General features: G+C 41.9%; 2 protein-coding genes across 2 annotated transcripts; one reads left to right on the top strand and one right to left on the bottom strand.

Moving 5' to 3' along the window:
- Positions 1-9,577: 9,577 nt before the first annotated feature.
- On the bottom strand, positions 9,578-10,552 carry LOC127228016 (olfactory receptor 51D1). The gene has a single exon (XM_051192453.1). It carries the CDS (start codon positions 10,550-10,552, stop codon positions 9,578-9,580), a length of 975 nt encoding a protein of 324 aa, XP_051048410.1.
- A 9,853-nt stretch (positions 10,553-20,405) lies between these two features.
- On the top strand, positions 20,406-24,566 carry Trim68 (tripartite motif containing 68). The gene is given in 7 exon segments (XM_051194038.1): positions 20,406-20,831; positions 22,270-22,365; positions 22,484-22,542; positions 23,789-23,883; positions 24,088-24,356; positions 24,358-24,466; positions 24,469-24,566. Coding segments are annotated over 7 exon segments (1,152 nt in total).
- The last annotated feature ends 1,704 nt before the right edge of the window (positions 24,567-26,270 follow it).

Genomic DNA, 26,270 nt, shown 5'->3' with positions numbered 1-26,270 from the left:
TCTCTGAATCCTTTCCTCATAGCAGATGAGAAAATACGGGCTCCAAGAGACTAAATGACAATTCTGGAGCTTAACAATCAACAATCACAGTGGAAACAGCCAAGGCCCCCTTCTAACCTCTTACCTTAAGGTGCCTTTGATCGATCGTGCCACACCTTCTAGAAGCTGAGGAAATCTGGCTGGAGATAAAGCAAGATAAGAGTGTGACACACGGGGCACTTGCGCATGTGTAATCTTAGATGAGAAAATAAGAGAATAGTAAAGAGAACTCTCCTAGCTGAGGCTATGGGTCATTCTCTTCCAGGCCAAATCTCCTGGCTGTGCCATGGTCAGGCCCTACAGTAGAGAAGTAGAGAAGAAGGGTTCTGTTCACTACTGATTATCTCCTAGTATAATCACAGCTTTCACCAACTTGTCAGATAGGTCATACCATTTTATAGGCAACAGTGTGAAGGGTAAAGCTCTGAGTGACCAATCTGACTGCTTCCAATATGTCAAACCTATCCTGTCCTTCTCACAGTCTCCTTAATAATGGATGTTTTGTAGGAATAATTTTCATGGTCTGAGTCCAGGAGCTTCTTTAAGGACCAGGACACCTAAGCAGCTCTCCATACTTAAGGAAATATAAACAAGAATGGGGCAAGAGGGAATGAGGATGGAGATTCGTAGTCTTGTCCTTATCTGGATAGAAATGGAGTTTCTCGTACCCAGAGCAGCGATATGAGCTGCTCCTGTGCTACTTCCAGCCTTAGTTAGATTGCTTGGGAAAGAATGTTCTTTGAGTGGAGCCCAAATGGAGAAGGGAGCCTCTGGCTTCTACTTCCAGGCCCAGAGAGGAAGGGCAGCCTTGTGGAAAATACTGGAGCTGAAGCCTGGAGGAGCTTGACGCTTGAGGAGGTTGATCTTTTCTTAGCACTACGTATGAGTAGTATTCCCAGAACCACATTTACCCAAATTATCAATACCAATCATGCCCTAAAACCTGCTTGGATTTGGTGAAGCAAGTTAACCTTGAAGGATGTTGGTCATTCTTGACTTTAATGGGCAAGATAACACTTGGAAGATGGAATTTTTAAGAAATAGGGTGAAGTTTTCATCCTATCCCACTCATTCAAAACAGTCTGGTCCCCTAAAGTCACCCCAGAAAGAGTACCTAGGACTTTAAGTCCACTTCCTGTGTAGGGCCAAGTCAGTGCTCTACAAACTAACAAAGCCAGAAGTGACTATTGGTAGCCTTGTGGGGTTAGTGTGGCATGTGACTGCTGCCTGCAAGTGTGGAGCGCCATAGATGCCTGATGAAGGACTTTGTTCAAGGCATTTCTTTTCATCTAACAGTTACTCCATGCCTGGCTCCTGCCTGCTGAGCTCTGAACTAAACACCAGAGTAAGGAAGGCACAGCTCAAAACTGGTGTGCAGAAAGCCAGAGACAAGCATGCAGTCATCACAGTGTATTGTGGGGGGAAGGCTGAGCCTCTCACAAGCAAAGGTAACAGTAGCTCCCCAAGGTCTTCGGGCTCAGAGGGTTTGCAGGATCAGTTAATCAGGGAGTTCCATAAAATGGAGAGATAGAAACATTCAGTTAGACAGGTAGTGTCAAACTGGATATCAAACAGTGGGTTAACAGACAAAATCATGGCCTTCTTGTGGGCCCATTCAATGAGCTGGCAAAGACAAAAAGTAAAGACACAGATAAGAAAATTGCAAGTAAAGATGAGTACACTAAAGATAAATTGGAGTGATAAGATATTGATCCAGTCCACACAGGGGTCAAAGGAGATGACATCTTACGAGATGACAAATAAGCTTAGCAGCCTGTGGTGAGAATGAGCCAGTTGTTCCAAGACCTAGAGAAACAGCATTTCAGGCTTGAGAGACTAAAAGAGGAAAAAAATCTTAAGGCAAGACTGAGCCTATGCATTCATGAGCAGAAAGCTCAAAGTGAGAGAAAAACTAAGAACAAGGGAAACAGAGAAATTCAGAGGGAGCTAAGGACCAGGTTATGTAGCACTATTTATACTATTCCTGAGAACTTTGCCACAAACAACAGGGGTGTGTGTGTGTGTGTGTGTGTGTGTGTGTGTGTGTGTGTGTGTGTGTGTTTCTGTGTCTGTGTTTTAAGTGCATTCTGGCAAATGCAAAGACAAAAAGTGAGAAAGAATCACCCTCATTTAGAAATCTATAATGGCTTTGGCACATCTAAAGGCAATGAATACAAGGCAAAGGAAGTTGGCAGTATAGACATTAAGCAACTTTTTAAATGAGCTAAAGACTGGACCTCTGTCCTAGTATGGAGTCTACATCTGAGTCAAAATCAGAATTTCAGCCTTGGCAGGATGACCTGACTCCACTCAGAGCACCCCAACAAAACCATAGCTGTAATCTGACCTCCCCTCACAGACAGGGCTTCAACCACAGGCCATCTCTGTCCATACACTAAAATCCAGTCTAATCCCATCTACCTGAGTCCAACTCCAACCCAATCTGTTCTCTCTCTATTCACACCAGCTCATATTCCCTGCCAACCTCTGCTCAGTCCCCATTAAACCAGTCACTGGAAAACAGATACATGAAAACTGCTCTTAGGCAACATTTAGTACCCTCATTCCTCTCACCACATTCTACTATGATTTCCTGTCCTTTAGGTGAGCAGCTTCCTCCACACCATCACCACCCAATACATCTGCTTCTTCACAGGCAGGTTTCTCATCTTTTCAAGGCGTGTCATGGAAGGTCTTCAGCTACAAGTGACCCCAACCCAATGCATGCCTTCTCCAATACTCACCTCAACTGTCCTGAAAGATGCTGTGTCCCCTTTTCCCCAGCACTCTTTCTGAAAGAGATCTGGCAGGCTGCAAAGAAGCCCAGCCCCTTCAGTCTCCACCTCCTTCTGTGGTCTGCTCAGGGCTGGTTATTCTTAAACTTCCCACCTCCCTCTTTCTGTTCCTCCTTGTTGAGGGTGCAGGCTGTGTCCATAGGTCCATCAGGGACATTCCCACCAATCTAGTGTGGTTCTGGTTCCCCTCTAAGCTTCCACACCCTAAAAGGATGAGCTTCTGCTGTGGGTAAGCGGGATGGGGGAAGGCATTGGGTAGATGGTCTCTAGGGTCCTTTGAAAATGGACTGTTGCCCACTGAGATATTTAAACCAATCTCAAATGTGAAGTTAGAGTAATAAAAGGTCAGAAGAAACTCAGTTTTGCGCCTGTGGTGTGTGTGTTTGAGGTTCTTTTGCAGTTTCTTCACAAAGCTGTCAAACAGCCAGGGGAAAGACAAGGCTCATTTTTATATACTCCATAATTGAGTGCCTACCTCCACCCTGACACATTCTTTATCACCCCCCCCACACACACACACACACACACACACACATGCATACACTTTTCTTCTGTGGATACTGATAGGTCCTGGCTGAGCCTGGAACCCAGTGGTCCCATCCTCTAAAGCCCTAAGGACCTCATTCTCTCTGAGCTCTGGCTCCTGTGACTAGCTAATAGCAAAAATGGGCCCCCAGGGATAATACCTCTGCCTTCTACTCCACAGTTTACTGAAATCCAGGCTAAGGAAAGAGCATAATGTGGTTTCTTTTACCCTCTCTACACTCCTGACCAGCCACATAAGATCAATGTCATCTGGTTTCTATTAAGAGTAAAAGGGTAAGAGAACATTTACAAAAGTAGAGAACAATTTCCATGTGAAACTAAATAACCTAACTTTTGAAATAAGTTAAAAGTACATTTGTATTTGGGCAAATGTGGTTTTTAGTTGATTTTTCACTGTTTCACTATTCAATGTTATAGTTAGAAGTGTTATGTAAAAACATGGGATACATTAACCCAAGCTATCCAAAACTAGACAGTGCCAAGCCCAATCATCATAACTCACATCAAAACTACTAAATGCAAAAGCTACTGGTACTTGCAGAACTTTTAGTCTGATGCTCTGATGCCGCCCTAGAGCCACTGTGCTGCTTCCATTATCCCATTGCCATGACCGACGCAAAGCTTTCCTTACACATGCACACACACACACACACACACACACACACACACACACACACACACACACAATCATTCCATCTCAAATGGGGTAGCATGAATCAATAACCACATGAAACAATGTGAAAGTAAACAATGCACATAAAACAATGGTTTGTACAACACTGAACTTCAGGCAATGGAGAGCAGAACAGCATGAGACAAAGTAAACAACTGAGATAATATCTGCAGCTTCTGTCTCGTTGCCTCCTTTCCACGCTGCAGCATGGGATAGGGAATCCAGGCAGAGTCTAGAGGCTTCCCTCAGTGGTGGAGTTGGACTGAGGGTTCAGGATGACCAAGTCAGTCAAAATGCAAAGGCAAAGTATTGGAGACGGACAGATCTGTATAAAAGACAACACTTGAGGTTAGAGATTCTTCTTCAAGAATTCAGCAGAGTACTAATTCTATGAGCAAGCTAACTAAAACTATGGGGAGAGCCATTTAACAAATTAGAAATAACACTGTGCAGTGATTATACAGGACAAGGATCAGTGGCTTTGACAATCAGACTGGAGGGCCTCACAGCTCTCCTCTTTATTAAGGATACAGAAGCCCTCAATATGAGCAAGTTCTGCCTGACAAACCTTCTAAGCACAACCCAAATAAATGATCAAACTAGTTCCAAGTAACTGTGATGCCTCCTGGGAACAAAGCATAAGAATATCTAGTGAGGTGACGTCATGATGACAGAGGAGGCAGAAAGGCTGGAGGATCCAGAGAATGAGGAGTACTGGAACAGCTGTTTCCGGCTGCTACAGTAGAGAACGCACAGCAGCTATGGCTGCTCACAAAAGCCTTGCACAAAAAAAAAAAAGAAATTAATAAAATTTTAAAAAGAATGAAAGTAGGAGGGTAAGTTTGGAAGAAGGATCCTGTGGGAGTGGAAGGATATAAGAGAGGGTAATGGGGGTGAACGTTATCACAATATGTTGTACACATGTACAAAATTGGCAAAAGGAAGAACTGATAAACAGAAAAAGATGTTATCATGCCTACATTAATCATAAGAAAGCTAAAGTGGCTTTACTCCTATGAGACAACACACATTTCACAGCAAAACATATTTGCATAAACACAGGAAAGTGATAAAATTACAGAAGAGAAGGAAATCTAGAGCTGTGGTTGAATGGTTCAATAATCCACTCAAGAATTGATTAATGTGACCCTGCCACAGCCAGAGTCTCTGTTGATATCCATGGTGCCTGTTACCACTGAAGGCCATGGGGATGCCGGGGTCTGAGCCACAACCTGGGACATGTTAGTGTCTGGAGGCAACACTGCAGCTGGGGCAATGCCAATCTGAGTGGCCTGCACTGCCACCCGGGATCATGGTGACATCTGGGCCCAGGCTGCTGCTAAGGACTATGTCTGGGTCCGTGACCCTGCCACAACTGGAGTCTGCATTGATCTCCATGGTCCCTGTTACCACAGAAGGCTGTGCAGATGCCTATAGTCTAGGTTGACACCTGAGGCCATGTAGATGCCTGAGGGTCATGCTGCCACACAGGCCATACAGATATGGGTGTCCTGCACTGTCACCTAGGGCCATGGTTATGACCCAGCCAAAGATGCCACTGATGGCAATGTCTGGGTCCATGACCCTAAAACAGCCTGGATTTATGTTAATTTCTGTGACTCTTGTTACCATTGTAGACCTTATGATGCCCATAGCCTAGGCCACCACCTGGAACCTTGTTGGTGTCTTAGAGCCACTGTACAGCCAGGGTGATGGAGATCTGAGTGGCCTGAGTGGCAGCAGATATCATTGTGAAAATAAGTTAACTTTGATCTCTACTTTAACTTGGCTGCTGAGATGAATCACGGTAGATTATGGATAAAGGAAGGGGTTCTCAAGGAACATATTGCTTGTCTTTCAAACAAGAGATTTTTGACGTGGGATAAATATCCAATGAATCTTCTAGCATGCAGCACACACTGCAGATCATTCCTCAATCCTACTATTATTCCTCTTTTGGATTAATCTAATGGTGATATTTGAAGTGCAAGTGTTTAACATTGGAAGAAGGGGTGTAGAGTTGAACCACAGCTATGTGACCTTAGAACAGTCATAAAACTGTCAGAGCCTTGGCTTCCTCATCTGTGAAATGGGGAAAAAAAAGCAATACTTAAGGTATATGCTGCTATATTACAACTCATAGCTTGACCATTTAATAGTCGGAGAAAGCACTTTGGGGATTTCATATGATAATGCAAGATCAGTCAGAGGATACAGTTAAGAGAAAGAAATAAGAAGTAGGTTAGATAAGGTAACAAGAGTAAATTTTTATTTTTTGTATAGAGATCATACTTTTATTAAAGTCTATACAGGTTAGTACAGATTTGTATTTAACCTTGACATGTTTAGCAAAGAACCGGTATGTTTATATTCTGACATTCCTTATTTTAATATTTTCATAGCTTGTTTTATGCCGATTCCAGCAACTGCCCAACAGAGCAAGGTAGACAGATGTTAGGGTAGGATGGATGCCTAAGTGTCACAGGCAGCAATGTTGTATCTATAACCAAGTATGGCACACAAGATGAATAACTCTAACACCTGACTCAATTACTGATCACCTAATAACAAATGAGCCCAAGTTAATTTTTTATTTAAATAAAAACAAAATGAACTTTCCCTCTTCGTATCACTAAGCAGCTGAGCCACGTAACCACAGAGCTCGTTATTACCAGGTCTAAAAGTATGAAGGTAGACAAGGCCTGAGTCCTGCCATCAGAGGGGACAGGAAAGGATCATAGGGGATTTAAATTTTATGGTAGAGAATAAGCAGAAAGTTTCTATATAACTCCGTGTAATAGAGGAATAAGCATCCATATGGATTATAGAGGTTGGTGCTTCATGACAGAGCACAGAGACTACGTCTAGTCAAATCTCCCAGCACAGCCACAATGACTCTCGTCACCATCAGTCATATAATCAAGGAGATTTAGAGAATTCAGAGATTCCAGGGCTCCCCTGAAAAGAAAACCAAACAGTAACGCTTTAATCTAGACAAAGGAGTAGCTTTTAGACTTGAAAACTGACAACTGATGTACATAGAAACCTATCTTCCAGGATGAAAATGACATACATGGTTGTCATTATTATTATTTAAAACCCTTATCACCAACATTTATTGATCACTTTTTTCCATGTTCATATTCATTATCTCATTTAATTCCACAATCATTTAATAAGGCATATGTTGCATTTATAATTCATAGTGTTAATAGTTTGCAAAAGTGCTACATTTACATGAGTTACTAAACTGGTTTCCAGATAAAAGTCAATAATCTGAATCCCACATGATTCCAACCCCACAATGCCTCCTTTTCTGACAATGACAGAGGTTATATCTGAAGGAAGTTCTTGGCAAGATTGTACATTTTTTAATTCAATTTCTAAGTCAGGTCACAACACAGAGAAATAAATTTAAACTTCTTTGAAAATTTGTAAAATAATCTATTAAGACATAAAAATTTTGATTGATTGATTTTTAAATTGGGTATAACAGTATTTCATAACAGTACCCATGACCACAATTCTGCAAATTTTCAAAAATTCCAGAGGGCTGTGTTCACACAGACCATAACATGAATGGTGCTTTCTAAATGTGTATAATAAAACAGGGTACATATGTCCATCTATTTCATGATGGCAACACTTAATTAACATTTCAAAAGGACATCAAAAATATCTACTTCATTGCTGACATTGTAGTTGGTCATTGTACACATGCAGAAATGAGACTAGGAAATTATAGAATATACCACTTCAAGGTATTTCCAAATTTGTATCCTTTAATTTGCATTTCAGTATTCTTTCCTCTGTCAAAATCTACATTAGTTTCTGTCTATATGTCTTCAATGTGAATCATTCTTTACCTGATGCCAAGGTCTGTAAGCAGACTGAGTATGCCATCAATAAAGCGTACCAACCTCTAACAGACATTAGAGCTTTCGAAGACCCCCATGTTCATCTTCTTCTGCTCTTGCTTCCCCGGTGAGATTATCAATTCTACAGTCAAGGACTTTTAAACATGTTTGGTAAACCATCAAGAAATTAAAGGGAGAGATGAGGAAACTATGACTGAGGAAAAGACCTCTAGAGACAGGGACTTCAGGAAGTCAATGCCCAGATGGAAGAGGCAGGAAAATGGGAAGAGGCTGTGAGTAAGATGGAAAGGGTATGGACTGACCTTTGCGAGAGAAAGGAAAAGCAGCACAATTATTTATGTTTCCAGTCATAACCAAAGCCTGAGCTTGACTGAGGATCCAGATATCTTAGAGATTTGTGTCTCAATATTGGAAATTATTCCTACTGCTTGCAACCAGACTTCTTCAATCCTCTACCTCCACCCACAGTTCCACACTGAAACCACTTATCAATCCAAAAATACCAAGCTATACTGAGTTTTGAGACACACAATCCATATTCAATACAAAAGGAAAATGTGTCTGAAACATATATGTTTGGGAATATGCCCCAAAATGAATTATCACAGATAAGTACACACACACACACACACACATACACATACACACACACATACCAATGATCACATTCATATCAAAAGTACAATACACTGTAGACATAGTGCTAAAAGGCAAAGACCACACATGCTGAAGGGCCAGCCATCCCAGTACTTCACACACATAGATGGATGTAACCCATTCTACATATATGAGCAAAGGAAGACAGGCTGCAGGCATCCATGAATATTCTTCCCACCATATAGATGCACAAAACAGCAGTCTAATGCATATGTATATCACCACACCAATTGACATATATCTCATGAATAATATAAAGGTACACTCAATGACATCTGTCATAACATACACACTTATCAGGACGTAACTAACACATTCATTAGGACATAGCTAGCACACGTTCGTGTTTGTCTCCCCTTCTTTCACTCACTCCATCTTTTCTATATTAACATATCTACAAATATCCAAAACCAAAATAGAAAACATCTTCATAGGAGTAATAGTCTCCATGAAGCCACACAGATAACCATTGACAGATTCCACATAAATGCATGCAAATATATAAATAAACTTCAACATTTCATATCAGTTACCTCCTCTGAAATTATATTCCCTCCAAATGCCTTCATAACCCTCAATTATAATTATGTAACTACTTTGAGGTATCAGTGATAGGTTATATAATCAACACATACACTGACATGTGCACATGGAAGAAAGCACCATAAAAATATGTATCAAAACTAAAAAATCATGAGAAGAGGCATTTTCCCTATTTCAAAAGCTACGTATATTTTCTAATTAGGAAAAAGGGAGATGGCACAGCTATTATATCAGAGACCACAGCACAGTTGTTCTCCATAATGGTCTGTCCAGACTGGTCATAAGTTCTGTACCAACAAATTCCCACAAACAAAGGTGCAAAGTCTACCTGTTGCCATAACTAGAGACAGACATCCCAGTGAGTTGCATGCTGTAATAATCAAGTCATTCTGCAGATCCTCATTCTGTCATCTTGGGTATTACTGAGGACACCAGACTGGGTGTCCTCACCTGCCATCTTGTGAGAATATACTGATAATTCTTGAACGGATCTCCTTGGTCTTCGCACCATAGACAATGGGGTTGACTACAGGTGGTAGCAAGAGATAGATATTAGCCATAACCACATGGACCAGGGATGTGGGACTACCCAGCCTGTGCACCACTGATAGCCCAATGAGGGGCACATAGAAGACCAGGACAGCACAGAGGTGGGATATGCAGGTGTTGAAAGCTTTGAGTGCTGCCCCTCGAGATGACAGCTCCAACACCGCCCTCAGGATGAGGATATAGGAGAACCCAATGAAGAGGGAGTCCACACCCATGACTGAGAGGATAATGAAGAGTCCATAAACTACATTGACTTTGGTATCAGTACAAGATAGCTTCATAATATCTTGATGAAGACAGAAGGAGTGTGTAACAGTATGTGTTCGACAGTATGACAACCGCTTCAAAAGAAAGGGCAGTGGTAAAAAGAATACAAATCCTCTGGCCAAGGAAGCTAGCCCAATCTTGACCACAGTAGGCCCTGTGAGTACAGAAGCATGGCGTAATGGGTAGCAGATGGCCACAAAGCGGTCAAAAGCCATAGCCAGCAAGACAGCAGACTCCATAGCTGAAAGAGCATGAATAAGGAACATTTGGGTCAAGCAAATGTTGAACTCAATCTCCTGAGTGCCAGTCAGAAACAAGCTGGCCATTTTGGGCATGGTGACAGAGGAAAGGACAAGGTCAATGGTAGAAAGCATAGCTAGAAAGAGGTACATGGGCTCATGCAAGCGTCTCTCCACACGAATGATGAGGATGATGGCCAGGTTGCCTAATGTGGCCACTGCATACATAAAACATAAGGGGAATGCCAGCCAAAAGTGGACATTAGGTCCCAAGCCAGGGATGCCTACCAATAGAAAATGGACTGGATGGGCCAAACTTCCATTTGGAGTGGTGATGTGAGGGACTAAGGGTTGTAGTGTCTGCATGCCAGATCCAGAGACTGGGAAAGAGAAAAGGAAAAACAGTATTAAGTTATGGCCCAGAGAAGAGAAAGAGCTAATGACAAAAAGACATTGGAGTAGTAATAGTAATATAGATTTAATTTAAAAAATGGTCAAGTATCCTGAGCCTTCACCACTTTCTGTTCTCATTCTTCCTATTTTTAATTTTATATACTTTATTATAAAGAATTTAAATAAATGAAAATATCACACACCAAAATTAACCAGATCCAAAGTCATTGTTCTTATACATATCTCTCTGAACATCCCAGACTTCATCTTGACTCTTGAGGTCCCATAACTACATGAGAAAAATTTGATACCACTCTATTAATCCAGATGAGTGGCTGGGTGTTGTGAAGCATGCCTTTAACCCCAGCACTTGGGAGGCAGAGGCAAGCAGAACTCTGACTTCGAGGCCAGCCTGGTCTACAAAGTTAGTTCCAGGACAAACTCCAAAGCAATACAGAAAAACCCTGTCTCGAAAAAAGAAATCTGAATGAGTGAATGCCTACTCCTCAAACACTCAGAGCAATCTTTCTTTCTTCTCAGAGCTGATATTGCTGGCCTGACTATGACTCTTGGCTACATCCCATCAGGTCTTCACAAATCTTTCATTCTGACATTGTCACTTCTGGTGCACTCTGGGCGTGGGGCAGTTTAGGTCTAGAACTGGAGGCTTGGTATCCGATTGCCTGTGGCCTATCATAGTCTGATTTACAACAGGAAATGGGAACTCATCCTTGAATTTGTTTGCAAGACAGATTTCTTTTTCTAAGTCTATATAGCATTTCTCAAATTCCCTTAATGAAATTATCTGATGTGAAGGTGGGATGAAAAGGCCTTGAAGAAGCTGAAGGGAAGGGAAGTGGACAAATATGATCAAAACACATTGTACCCATGTGTGAAATCCTTGATTAGATAAATTTCTTAATTATCTGAGGTAGTTGCAAACTGCATTCACCAGAACCTGTTCATCCTAGCCCATAGAGCCAGGATTTCCAGGTGAGGCACACAGGAGGCTGTTCTTTAAAATGAGTCCTTTCCATCTAGGTGACTATCTTTTTCATCAGCAAGAACTGTGGAAACCTATTCTGGCGTTCTAGGGAGTAGAGAAATGGTCATGAAAATTATCATTGCAGATGGCCAAAATAAAACAGAATGGAAATCACCCATCCACATATCTCCAAGTCAGTGTGAGAGTTGATCCCAAACTAGGCTTAGCTGGATTTGTCATTGAAATCACATGGACACATGGAAAGGGACTCCGTGAATGCAGCTGCTGCCACAATCAGGTGGCCACAGGCACACCCTTGTTACCTTTTGTCCCGGTAAGCTCACGTCATTCCTAGTTTAACTCTCTGTACACACACCACTCTGCTACATACCTCTGTCCTGATGCCCAATCATAGAGCCTACTAGTTGTATGACACTTCTGCCTTGATAGCTATGGGCCTGGCCTTGCCCCAAATAAGACCCCTCCCAAACCTATATCCACCTTCACAAGTATGAAGGCTTCTGATTACAGGTTTAGAGATGATCTCCCTAGCCTTCAGACAGAGTCAAACCCCATCCTCTGTTAACAAAGCATTACACAGTGAGGCTCAAATTTTGCTTTCCCACCCAGCTTCCATCCTCTCTTTCCTTCTCATGACCAGGCACTACTTGTACCACCAACACGCATGCACGCACACACACACATTTACATTTTACATTTTTCCTGGAAAATTAATTTCCCTTGCCTTGCTTCTTAAGAGCAGAGGGCTAGAACTGAAGAGTCCTCTCAAAGAGGTCGGTGAAACTGGAACTGGCCTCACAGAGGCTGAAAGAAATTCCTCTCTGAGGCAGTCACTACTGTAATTTGGAAGGGCCGCTAAGCAGCCAGACTAACCAAATGCACCCTCCGTGCCTTGCACAATCTCTGTGGATTTCCCAAAGCCAAGACAAACCTCCCCTTTGCTGCCTCTCTCAGGTCTGAGCCAGGGCATGTCCATCATCAGCTCTGCTACTTAAATATAGATTATCTGGTGGCCTTTGGGAGTGCAAGCAGAGATCTGTGATCTGGGACCCAATGTCCACTCAAACCCCCAAGGAAAGCTGAGCCCTGACTTCTACCCGATTCTTCTGAGACCTTTTTAGGAGGGTGGTGCGGGGGGAGTTCTTGCCGTGAAAGAGAGAAAAATTACTGGACTGGAGGGATAGGCCTGCACCAGAAAACAAGACAAGGAAGGATACTGGTAATCAAGGAGCTAGTTTCGCTTTTAGATGCTGCCTCCTTGTGGTCATATGGAGGAGTTGTAACCTAGTAGCTTGGTGAAAGAGACTCAAAAGATCAAAAAGTTAATTCTTGGTTGCTTCTGGTGTCTTTCCACAGCATGATACTTCTGGTCAGTTCTCTTTCCCCCTTATATGGTCAGCCATTGCTCTCACACTGTGTAGAGTGGAGACTTGAATGAAACAGACTTAGGCTACTTCAACGTTTAGTGAATAATAAATAATACGCTAACCACCCTCCCATGAGTGTTTGTATCTAAACAACTGAGTCAACTAAGCAAGAGGAAATCCTGCTGAGATTGTGTTGCAAAAGAATTAAGTTGAAAAGAAAAACTGTAAAGACTAAAAATTAAGGGCCTAGTTTATTTTGAAGCTGGTGTAATCTGGTCTGCACCAGCATTTGAGGGAGGCAGAAAAGAACCGGAAAAGTAGCCATGCACAGCTCTTAAAATGTTTACAAATGAACAGGGGTGGGCTGGACAACACTCAGAGAATTGGTAACTCCCAGAGATGTTTGTTTAATGTGAATTTCAGAGCAAGCAAAGATTGGACATAAACATAATAGGAAGGAACCAGTAAAGGGGATACCTGTTGTTGATTTCTCATGTTGTTGATGAGATTCTTCAAAGCTGTGACCCAGATATCCCTTCCTGTCTCCTTCCTCTGTGCATTAACATGAATAATTTTACTTGCCCCTAGCTTCCATCGCCTAAACAGCCAGATTTCTCTCCTACATTTGAGATATGTCCTTGTCTATTAGACATAGAGGTCCCTCAAATCCTTCAGGTTCAACCTTAATGCTATGGTTGCTCTCAGTTCCTGCCATGACTTTGGTCATCTGCAGATTAAGTCCAGATACTGACAGAAGTGAGAGGCTGCTCAGAGAGGTCATCGCTGTATAAATCACAACCAAGCATAATCTGAGGAATTGAGCTCAGATCTCCAGAACCCACATACCCTTGATGGAGTGGTCAGCATCTGTAACCCCAGCACTCCTACAGCAAGATGGCAAACAAGAGACAGAAGAGTCCCTGAAAGCGTAAGGGCCAGCTAGCCTGGCACACACAGCAGCAAATGACAAGAGATAAGGTAGAAGATCAGATGGGCACCCAAGGTTGTCATCCTTCCACTCAATATGTGTCACAGCACATGTATGCCTGCACTCACATACACATTCAGAAAAGACAGATAAATAGATAATAGATAACACCATCTATGACCCCATGACAAGTTACAGAAAAGAGGAGTATAATTGAGTGTTTTTGCCCTATTTTGTTAAGGATTTGTTTGAACACACACACACACACACATGACATCCATGTTTTCCTTCCTCTCCTATTCTTTTATTATGTAACATAGCAGTGAGTTGATAACAGTACTTAAGTTTTTCATCTATATTAGCATATTTAAATTATAAATATTTCACAAGGGACTTCACTATCTAGTCTTAGAGAATAACAAATAATTACCTTGCTTTGGGTTGTATAGGGACAGTTATAACATGATAGGTAAAGCTATGATGTCAGTGTCTTTGTTTGTCTTAAGACAGGTTCTCATAGATATTTAGTTTGTTTTATTTAAGACATGTATCAATGGCTATGTGACTCAGTATGACCTTGAACTTCTGATCTTAGTAAACATCCCAACTTCAAGAATTACATTGTGTACCACCATGCCCAACTTACGTGAGATTGGAACTCAAACCCAGGACTTCATACATGCTGATAAATCACCCTACCAACTAGGCTACAATCTAGTCCTTTTTATTGTCTTTATTTGGAATTAAGTGTGACATGAGAAGTGGTTAAGTACCAGATTTAAAAGGATAAAATGTGGTGGTTGGTCTTGATTATAAACTTGATAGGATTTAGAATGACCTCAGAGACACACCTCAGGTTGCGATTATGAGAATGCTCCCAGAGAAGATTAGTTGAGGGATAAACATCTACCCTCAAACTGGATGGTACCTTCTAGCAGGTAGCCCATATATAAATGGGTTCAAGGAAAACCCACCCTCACTCCTGCCCAGGGCCATTACCTTTGCCATACCCCACCAACATTAAACCCCAGGTTCTTCAGTCTTCCAATGTGGTCTCAATATAAAGAACCAAAGACTCTTGGAGGGGAGGGTCCTGTTTCTTTAGTGCTGAGACATCCAACTTCATGGAATGAGTAGCCATTGAGTTCTTTGCTTCGAAAGAATACTGGTGGCTACTTTTTAAATACCCAGCACCTATGCACCTATCGTACAAGCCAGTCTAAATAAATCTTATTTCTGTCTCTTTCTGTATGTGTATGTACATATACATTCTCATTCTGTTCTAGAAATCCCTAAATAAAGCATCATATATATGTATGTTTTATAGAGAAGCCTTTGTAAACATGGTTCTTTTCAGATCCATGAACAGACCCATATTGACAGAAGCAATACAAACGTAAATAATGAAAAAAAAAAAAAAAAAAAAAAAACCTTTGTTCAAGTTCATCAGCCAATGAGGTGACTTGGTCTTGTCTTCAAATGCCTTAAGTCCAACCTGCCCCTCATAAACACAAGCCTTTTCCCCCAGCAACTCCATGGTATCCTGTTATCAGGGCCTTCAAGAGTCAGTCATAGTTAAGAGACATACTCAAGTTACACATTAAAAAGATGTTCCCATTAACTGTTTTAAAGTCACTTGAACTTGAGTGAGTTGAAGACAGAGAATATATGAGCCATACCAAGTCTCTCTGTACTCATGTTTAACTGATATTTAAAACGTCTAACTTGAATTAATCTGTTCAATTGTGATATAAGGACAGTCATGGCTCTCTCTAACACAATGAATTTCAACTCTGTGGGCCACTACCCCTTTGGGGTTACATATAAAATATTTACATTACAATTCATAACAGTAGCAAAATTACAGTTACAAAGTAGCAATGAAATAACTTTATGGTTGGAGGTCACCACAACATGAGGAACTGTTTGAAAGGGTCCCAGTACCAAAAAGCAGAGATTCCATTCAGATCTCAGCCACTTCTCCTCCTACTTTGCAGATGGTCCCATTATGTTCAGAAATTGTCTGGGCCCCACACTTAAGAATTTCAACCATGACCTGAGTTCTGACATTGGCATGAGATCCAAAGGGCATGGGTCCTAACAGTAAATATATTACTAGAACTTAGATTCATTGAGGAGTATTTTCTGGTCACTTCCCATGCAATCAATGAGCACTGTAAAAATCAAATATCAGAAAAAGAACAAGGAAAAACACAGCCTGATGTTTTCTTGTGTGTCTGTGTGGTTAGATGACAGAATTTTTTATAAATGTACCACATTTCATCTTTATCTGTTCCTCTGTTGAGGGACATCTAGGTTGTTTCCAAGCTGCTATGAACATAGTTGAGGAAGTGTCCTTGTGGTATGAGTGAGCATCATTTGCTCAAAGGCACTGTAACTAGGTCTTGCAGTAGTTTAAATCCCAGTTTTCTGAGAAATCAAATATCCTTCAACCTATAGTCTGTTCTGCCTGTGATGTGCTACAGTAAGAGTGGCCTAAAGATTGAGGGGTGGCCAGCCAAGGACCACTCTAGCCTAGATATCCTGCTATACTCATAGATTGGTGCCTAGCCTGTCATCAGAGAGGCTTCATCCAGCAGTTGATGGAAACAGATGCAACCCCACAGCCAAACATTATGTGGAGTTCCTGGATGCCTACAGAAAAGGGAGACAAATGATTGTAGGTCCCAGAGGAGTCAAGGACACCACAAGAAAACTCAGAGAATCATCTAATTTAGACTCTTAGGGACTCGCCAAGACTGAACCGACAACCAGGGAGCCTGCATGGGACTGACCTAGGTAGGCCCTCTGCATATGTTACAGTTGTGTAGCGTGGTCTTCTTGTGGGACTCCTAAAAGCTGAACAGGGATTGTCGCTGACTCTTTTCCTGGCTTTTGAGACCCTACTCTCATACTAGGTCACCTTGCCCAGCCTTAATACATGGGGGGGGGGGGTGTGTGCTTAGTCTTACTAATGAAAGACCTAAAAAGTAATGTTAATGATGGACTAACCTAGAAACCAATATCTGTTCCTTGGAATTTGCTAGCCCTCTCACAAGGCCCTGAGATAAGAACTCACACTGCTCCTCCTTTCCTGTGAGTCAACAGGTGGTAAATAGGATCAAGAGATAGCTGTAACTCTGGTTTGCCCAGACAAGATTAATTAGCACACCTGAGGCCCTAAGGTCTGCTGACCCTAAAAGCAGACCATCCGGCCTCCAAGGGTCACGTACTCAATGGACAGAGGGTCCCACCCCCTCCCTAAGCTTGTGGGGTTGCCTTTAAAAACACCTGGGCCCAGGGGAGGGGGGCTTCTCCCTAGCCTGCGTGCTGGAGGAGCCCGTTTGTGCAAACGTTTCCTGTTCATTAAAGCCTCTTGCGTTTTGCAGCAACTGGACTGGACATTGAGTTCTTGGGGTATGGACCGAACCTGGAAGACTCCTCATTCTGAGGGTCTTACACTTCAACTTGATATGCCATGTTTTGTTGATATTCATGGATGGGAAGAGTGGCAGACTGAGAAGAGAGAGGGGTGGGGAAGCAGCAGCCTGGATGTAAAATTAATTAATTAATTTTTAAAAGAACATTTTAACGACTAATTATTGTCAGGGGCAGCCTGGATGTAAAATTAATTAATTAATTTTTAAAAGAACATTTTTAACGACTAATTATTGTCAGGGGCTTCTGCTCCGTCAGTCAACATATGTCATTTCTGACTGTGAAACTATTGTTGCAATGAGGAGCTACCTGGGAAGTATGGAAGGTCGCGTGAGCCAGGAAAACCGTTTGCTTTAATGCTTTAGTATCTGAAAACTGGAGCCATGGTCGGCTGCATGTCTTCCAGTGAAACGCGTATCCAAACATGTAAATGTGCCACCACACAATGCAGCCCTGACATGGATCCAAACCCGGCAGAGGTCCCGGGTGCTGAATTCAGTAAAGTGACAAGTTAACAGCCAATCAGGTAGCTCTTAGTGCAGAAGTAGGCTGCGGTTCGTCGATTCAGGCGCTGTGGGCGGGTCCTGGAGCTCTGCGGAAGCCACCAGATGCTGCCTCTGCTTAGGCCAGGCTTCCTGCGGCTGGTTTCAACTGCTTCCCCCAGGTGATCACATAACCCCACTGCGGGTTATGCTGAGCAGAGAGAAGGGAGGCGGCAGGCGGAGATCTTTGGAAGACACAGGTCCTGCACTCCTTACCCAGACCCGGGGACCTTCCCAAACCCGGAGGGCAGAAAGGTGCAGTCACCCTTCCCCGACCTTCGGTGTTCGAGTCTAGGGCCTCCGCCCCTCAGCCCCAACTTTCTGGTTATAGCCAGGCTCCGCCCTCTCCCTCTCCTCCCTGAGCACTTTGAAGCACCGGGTGGGTGCAACATTCTGACGTCATCAGACGAGTTGTCAACTAAGTTCATGATGGAGAACCGCACTATCCAGCAAAATCGCATAAAGAAAATTAAGTTTACAGATTGAGCCATATTCCTAGCTGTCCACGGCTGCAAGTTGAGCATGCCTGAGCGGTTAATAATGTTAAGACTTGACCAAGTAATGTCTGTATGATAAAAGCATGAAAGCAGATCTTCTATGGAGAACTGCATCTGTTTATCCCCAGATCTTTGGCAGCTCTCCCATGTTTACATTTTAGAAGCCATGTATAGAAATAACATGCATCCAAAACTTTTCATGATTTATCATTTCTTTTCTTTTTGCCGCACTTTCCTACAGCCAGTATCTTGCAAATTTTCAAATCTTCTGTTGCTCTTCGTGCTTTTGATATCAGAGCGTTGCACACGTGCACTCACACACGTTCACGCATACACACACTCTGCCTTAGATGAAGATATTAACACTTCTACTAGCGGCTGAGTCTCAACTTTTACATTTAATTCTCATGAATTTAAAATATATTGAGACACTGTTCTTGGCATCGAGAATACAGTGAACGAAACAGAAAATATCTCTGTAATTTAAATTTGTCATGGCATTAGGAATATTGTGAAAAAATATGCATAGTCAATGTCTAGTGTGAAAATTAAGTAGTAGGATCATGGAAACAGTTCCAGTTAGAGCAGCATGACCCCAAGAAGGGGAAAAATGAGCAGACATGGGTCCAGGATTCCTCCTCTGATACGGCTTATATATGGCTTGCAGTGAAGCACAATAGGGCGTTTGAGTTCAGTATTTGCAGAACTGGATCTTAGAGCTCTGATCTCATTGTTTGGTGGTGACAGTGGAAGCAGAAGCAGGCAAAACGATAAGAAGGGATAATCTACTGATGGCCTGGACCTCAGGCCAACAGATGTTTCTGTCCTGGTTCCACCAAAATGCCCTTCTGCAAGACTAAACACAGTGATTTCTTCCTCTCTGTTTTTTAGTTTGTCTTATACCCTGAAGCTGGAGAAGAAAAGAGGTTGTCCCAAAGTACAAGCACCTGCAAAAATGAGAACAATAATGATTTCTGTCCTGGATAGTTAAATAAGCCACATTATCCATGTAAAGTGCACAGAGCCATGCCTGGCACATAGCAGATACTCAGGAGTGTTTCCTACTATTTTGCTTTGTTTTCAGTTACCTAATAATCTATAAAAAGCATCTGGGGTTTAAGAATAGTTCCCTAACCCTAATGGAGTTATTTGGCAGGCATGCACTCAGCAGTTAATTGCCTGGTAGACGCTATTTAGGTCCTGGAGACACAGCAGCATTTAAAGCCAGTGTGAATCTTCCCTTTACATAGCCTATCCAGGAGTACAAACTTACAAGGTGAGTTAATAAACCAAGGATGCCAAGAAGACTGTCACTGACTACTCAAGCCCCATACACACATGTGGCCTGGGCAAAAGTCATCTGTATACATCATCTATCCTTCCGTGATCCTGGTTTTTATTTTCCAAGGAATGTTATTTCCCCTTTGCTTCTAACATGCAACGCTGCATGCTGAGGAGAATGTCATTGTGTTGATGAACCCTGAAACTGAGATACAGGAGAGGCAGATAGTGATTTACAGGACACGGTGAAAGAACTGCAATTGCACTTTCGTACACTTCAGTATGCAAGCTAAGAAAATCTGAGCAAACAGGCAACGAGCTTCTGGCATGTGTGATTTTGCACCTTGAAGAATATATCTGTACACAAAAGGTATCACAGAGGAAGGTTGACAATATTCTGTGGCCTTTTTCTGAATGTTGGAACATCACATTTTGTATTAACTTGCCCTAGTCCAAGAGAGACTATGTTGATTTCCGTAGCATGATTAGAGTGTGAATGGTAGAGTAGAATAAACTCAAGAGAATCAGAATTTTAAAAATAAATAAAAAAGATTTCTCCAAATCCACTTGTGGATTGTGCCTTCTGTGATGTGGACAGTGTTACCCAATAATAGCTTTAGTGGAGGCTGATGCATATTATATATGGCCAGTGAAGATTCTAAATTAAGTGTATTTTTATCAATCACCTTTTCCTCTTGTTTTTTCTTGTTTTTATTTTATTCTTTGCAGTCTTCATTCATGTTCTGAGACTGTTGTCAGATGGAATCATGGATTCTGCAGTGTTCATAGAAACTATTGTGGCAGATGTTAACTGTCCCAACTGTATGACCTTCCTCAAGGAGCCTGTGAGCATTGGCTGTGGCCACACTTTCTGCCACAGCTGTCTCTCTGGACTCTGGAAGCTCTCAGAAGAATCCCAGGACTGGGGCTACACCTGCCCCCTCTGTCGAACTCCTGTGCAGCCAAGGAAACTATATCCTTATTGGCAGCTGGCCAGTGTTGTAGATAAGGTCAGTCTGCTAGGGTTCTGTGTGGAAATGGGACTGAAGACTGATGTGTGTAATCTCCACAAGGAACCACTGAGGATGTTCTGCAAAGACGATGCCCTGGTAACCTGCAAGGCCTGTAACCAGTCCCCAGAGCATAAAGCACACATTGTTGTGCCCATAAAGGATGTTGCCTGGGAATATAAGGTAGTCAATAGAACCTGGCCACCCCAATCTTTCCTCTGCTTCTCATCTGGCCATCTCTTTATCAGAAGGGGATTGAAGAGCTGATCCCCTTGGCCCCTGATGTCCACAGATCCTTGCATCTAATATTCTGAGTTACATCATTTCCCCTGTTCATGGCCATCTTTGATTTTCTTCTCTCCCATTTCCTCTGCATCCCATCTCAAGCCTTAACTTGGGGATGCCTAACAAGAGGATGGGTTAAGTGTTGAGAACTTGAAGCAGACCCTTGGTTTCTATTGGAATTCTACATGGCTTGAATGAGTTTACATATGATGACTGTTATTAGTCAAGGACCTGCTAACTTCCCCTGGTTAGGGCCACATATAGTTATTTGACATTGACTCAATCATTTTAACCTCTTCATTTTATAAACATAACTCAGTCTTAGTAATGTGGGATCATGATATATTATTTTGGAGCTGGGAAGTACAATAGATGAGTCCCTTAGGATTGACTCTCCAGTTGCCAGACAATGCTTATATGTATTAACATGCATTAATACTCACTATCCATATTATCAGGTCTTTTCTGACTTTAGATTAAATTAAAAAGACATAAAAAGGCTAAAATAGAGAGACTTTTCTTTGTCTAGGGCTCTGTTTACCACATTTTGGGATAAGCCATCTCTGTCACATGCCCTGCTTATTTGTCCTAAACATGTGATTGGTTTCCAGGCCTCACTTTGCTCTTTTCTCAGATGTGCATGGGTGATATTTTTCTGTCTTAATTCTCTTTCTTTGAGTTGGTATTAAAATGTAAGAATATGTGGTATCCTCTGAATAAGCAATTTTCCAATGGCACAAATATTTAAAACATAAAAGTTGCATGTTTCATTTTGTTTGAGAGTTTTAGTGTATGTGCAATGCTTGAATTGTATCTGGTGCTTTATAATTCTTTAACAAAACCAGTTACTATTATCAGAATAAAAGGTACCAACTAAATACTTTTGGCCTTCTAGTAAGAATCTTTTGCATTCCTTTCCTAGAAAAGTGTCTTACATTTATTGTGTTTCTGAACTACCCAAGGAGCTTCCTAAATTCCAGTTCTCATTTGTTAAGTATAGGGCAAGATTCAAGATTCTACTATGCTGATGCTCCTGGCTTTGAACCACACTTTCAGCAGCAAGGTTCTGGGAAGTAAATAGGAAGAAAATTAACAAAATTAAAAATAGTCATGGTTAGGAAATTTCAAAGTCCTCGTTTCCTAGAAAGTCTGGCTACAAACCTTTGCAGATGCTTGGGAACTATGGGAGTTAAGATGGTTCTCAACCCAAAGAACTTCCCTGGGTATCCCATGGACAATCTGTGCCTTCTATGGCATCCCTTTTTCTCTTAGCATTTATTGCAGCCTGTTGCCTTAGGAACATTGATCATACTCATGAGCTTCCTGTCTCTTACAGTGGAAACTCTAGGAGGCTCTGGAACTTCTCAGGAAAGGACAGGAAGAAGCCTGGAAGCTGGAAGTCAGCGAGAAGAAATGAGCTGCTAGCTGGAAGGCAGGTTGCACTTGAGAAAGGGGTTCATGTCATCCTTCTCTTCCAGAGATGACAGTGAAGGCTACCTCATATCTGTGAAGCAGAGCCTTCAGCTTTCTCTTTTCTTAAGGCCATGTAGCTTCTCAGGTCCATCTCACCAGTTGTGAGGAAGCAGTCTCATCACATTTTCACATTCAGGTCAGATGTTATAGCTTAGAGAAGGAAACTTAGAAAATTTCTTATCTAAAGAGTACAGAATGAACTCACACCTGTGATGTTTGAGTCATATTCTTTATTCTTCTACTGGCACTAATTCTACCTCTGTAGCTTCTAGTTCTCCTTTGTTTCAATTCTCTGAATCAACTCTGTCTACTTCTCTGTTCCTCTAGCCTAAGTACACTTTTTTTTTTACAGGAGGCTGAAGCAATAATAAAAAAAATTGAAAGAGTTACATCTCATTGATCAAAATGGCATTCCTTTGGGTGAGTGATACGGGCACAGTCCTTTATCGTGGCAATGCAAAACTTCAAGATTTCTGGAAGTAGACTGACCAGAGGGTGAGGATACAGTACCCATTGAGATAAGCTATGAGATATAATTCTTCTATCAACTAGATTTGACAAATGAAGAACGGCATGATTTTTTAGGCTTCTTTCTTTTAATACCTTGGCTAGACACTTGTGACTTGGACCTTGTGTATAACTGAAAAGTTTTAAACTTATGATCCAATTACAAACTTTTAGTCTATTTTGAACTTGCTCTGAGGTAAAAATGAGCTAATTGTATGCACTTTGCCTTAGACTGAGGAGAAATTGTTGTTTTCTGATATTAGTCTGATATCAGGAACAAGGTGGCTTTTAAGTGCCTCAAATGGTCCTTGTGGGACAATAGATCTAGTTATGAACCATATCCTAGTCTATTTTCTGTATATCAAAATTATACAGATTAATGACCATCCATATGTGTACCCAGTAGATGGAATATTTTTACAAGATAAATACACAAGTAGTGGGAAAGCACCCAAAGCTATTTTTAGGGAAGAAATGAAGTGACTCATTGGAGAAATTGCAGACAGAGACAAATAGTTTTCTACAGCCACTGACCCCATAGCCATGCCAAGTGGGTCTCCCCACCAGAGAATCCCTGTTGAACACTAGTTGTCACCTGGTGTATACTCCCATGGTCTCCAACACTTGGCAACCAATCTCTTTCTCTTCTATCCTAATACTTAACCTTCCCTACAACAGAAAGTTGTGAGTATTCTTAACTCTCTGTCATGAATGATTTAAAGCTCAACAAGCCAGCTATCCTACCTCTGTTTTGCTGAACAGGGGAATCTAACTGACTGGCTATGGCCAAGCCACTCTTCCCTGGACACTAAGGGAAGGAAGCTTTGTGGGGCATAGCTAAGACTCCTGAACCCAAAATATACCCTTTTCTGCAGGAGCAAATCTTGGAGCTTGCAGAAGCCAGAAGCAATCTCCTTGGAGCTAAAGACAGATTGTCATGTACTGGGACTAAGAGAGATCCTGAAGACATGTGCAGATATTGGATGCTTAGGAATTGGGATGGGCAGTGGGAGGGACTTCACCCATAGAGATAAAATGGTTCAGTGTTGTCTGGATGTCTCGTCTAACCCCATCCCACCCATCACAGAGAACTCTGTCTTCATCAGAGTACCTACACCTTCCTACACTCCCCCTTGTTTGGCATCAGTGTTACCACCAGGATCTTTTTTCCTAGTCAATGTGCACCTAGGTCCAGACACAGTTTACTCCTGCCTTGTCATGCCCAAGGTCAGAAAAAGTGTGCACTATGGAGACACCCAACAGAACCTGTCTGACAATCCTGAGGGATTTTACTGCAATAACATTGTCTTAGGCAGCCAGTACATCTCCTTGGAGGTAGAGGTTAGAGACAGGTCTGAATGGGGTTTGGGAGTGTATCTGGAAAATGTAGACTGGAAAGAGATGGTCTATTTATCCCCCCACTATGGTATCCCCCCACTAGGATATGGTGATAATCCTAAGGAAGGGAACAGAGTCCCAGACAGGCACAGATGAATGCCCCCTCTTGCCCTTGTCAGTACTTCCACACCAGGTAGGAGTCTTCCTAGATTATGAGACCATGATATCTCCTTCTACAATGTGACTGATGATGGCTCTCACATTTTTACTTTCCCTCATTATCCCTTCCTTGGCCTGCCCTAATTTAGTCCTTGATACAGGACTCCCCTCACCATTTGTTCCCTGGTTGGGGAAGTCTAGGATAGCTGCCATCCTAGGTTAATGTTGAAATTTGGCCTGGTACACGAGGGTGTTTCCATTAATAAGCACACCCCTGAACCCAGTTTAGAACCTAGATACCCCTCTACCTGACATATCTTGCTATTAGATAAAATTGTCAATACTTCTCACAGAAAAGCAACCTAGGCAGGTAAGCATTGTGACCCATGATGGAAACATGACAGAGACAATGAATGGGCTTTGTCACTCTGGAGGTCACAGTCCCTCACTGATTCCATAACTAAGTGTGTGGCAATGATAAAATGATTCCAGGCTCCAGAAAAGCTTTTAAATAGGACTTCCAGTGAGACAAAATAATAATGCACCTGGCCAGAGCTGATTGTCATGGTGAAAGGATGCTTCACCTGAGGCTTACTGCTACCAATCAAACCCTAAGCCCCAGACCTAAGAAACACACAGTCTGTGTTTTCCCAACATGGAATGCAGAACTCACCAAGATACTCAGCACATCACCTCCCTGAGCTTGGGAGAGGGTCTTTGTTCTGGGTCTGTCTTTTCTCTAAGGGGTGGGATCCAAAAGTTGGAGACCTTAGTTTTTATTTTTGCTTTATGAATGAAGAAACTAAAACAGCTTTAAGTTGTTTCCTACAGGGATTTGGGAGTTAAGATGATAAAGGTTATAAATGATTTTCACATTCAAATGAAACAAAGTTGACAACTCACAGATCACAGGTCCCGGTGACTGAAATGTGTTTGAGAGGATTTGGGTGACCTCTTTGGAAAAAATAACTCTAATCTGGCTTAAAATAACATGTCCTCCTACCCTACCAGTTTATTGTAAAGTCACAAAATCCATCCCGTATTTCTGTTCTCTGTAGAGAAGGGAGGGCCCACAATGGACTCTGCACGTGGCAACCATCCCCTTTGTCCCATGCATCAAGAACCTTCATAGCAGCACATTTCTTCCTTATGGTCCCTCCCAACAGCCTAGAGCCCTTTAAACAAAAAAGATAACCATGTCACACTGACACTTGGCCACAGAGTTATGTTGTATATCTGATTACATGTGTTTGTCTCTGAGTTAGAGTGAGGTCTGCAACCTCAAAATAAAAAGCAAGATAATAGCAAGGAAGAAGAAATAGTCATCAGGAAGTAAAGCCCACCAAGCAACTAGTTGATGTTAAATTAGGATCTTCTCATGCCACCAGGGAAATCTACATGGTTCTTGTAACCATGTATAATGTTCTCTTAAAGGTATAAGGAAGCAAAATGTGTGGAGAGAATCATACTAAACAAAAGCCAACTTAGGAGTCAGATGAAAGGAATAATGACAGGGAATTAAGAATGTATACTGAACTGTTACTTTACAGTGGTGGTTATGTCAGGGAAAGTTGTACAAAAATAGCCCACAGGTAACAAAATTGGGATGTGACAAAATTGGCTCTGTCTATGGGGAGGGGCCAATTGTTTGTTGCCTCCATGTTCCCAAGTTTATATTCTATTGCACATACAAGTTAAATGAAACTATTAAACATATCAGACTATTTCAATCATCCCATATCTATAACATTCTCACTAAAAATTGAAATTTTATGCAAGAATAGTCTTTACAGCTTCATTTTGGTCTCTGCACTGACAAGCTAAACAGTATAGCCTCATACATCTTTAAAACTTCTGTGC

Source organism: Phodopus roborovskii, unplaced genomic scaffold, assembly GCF_943737965.1.
Source record: "Phodopus roborovskii unplaced genomic scaffold, PHOROB, whole genome shotgun sequence".
In the NCBI taxonomy this organism is placed as follows: domain Eukaryota; kingdom Metazoa; phylum Chordata; class Mammalia; order Rodentia; family Cricetidae; genus Phodopus; species Phodopus roborovskii.
The sequence above is the reverse complement of the archived record's forward strand: the minus strand, read 5'-3'. Positions and strand labels throughout refer to the sequence as shown.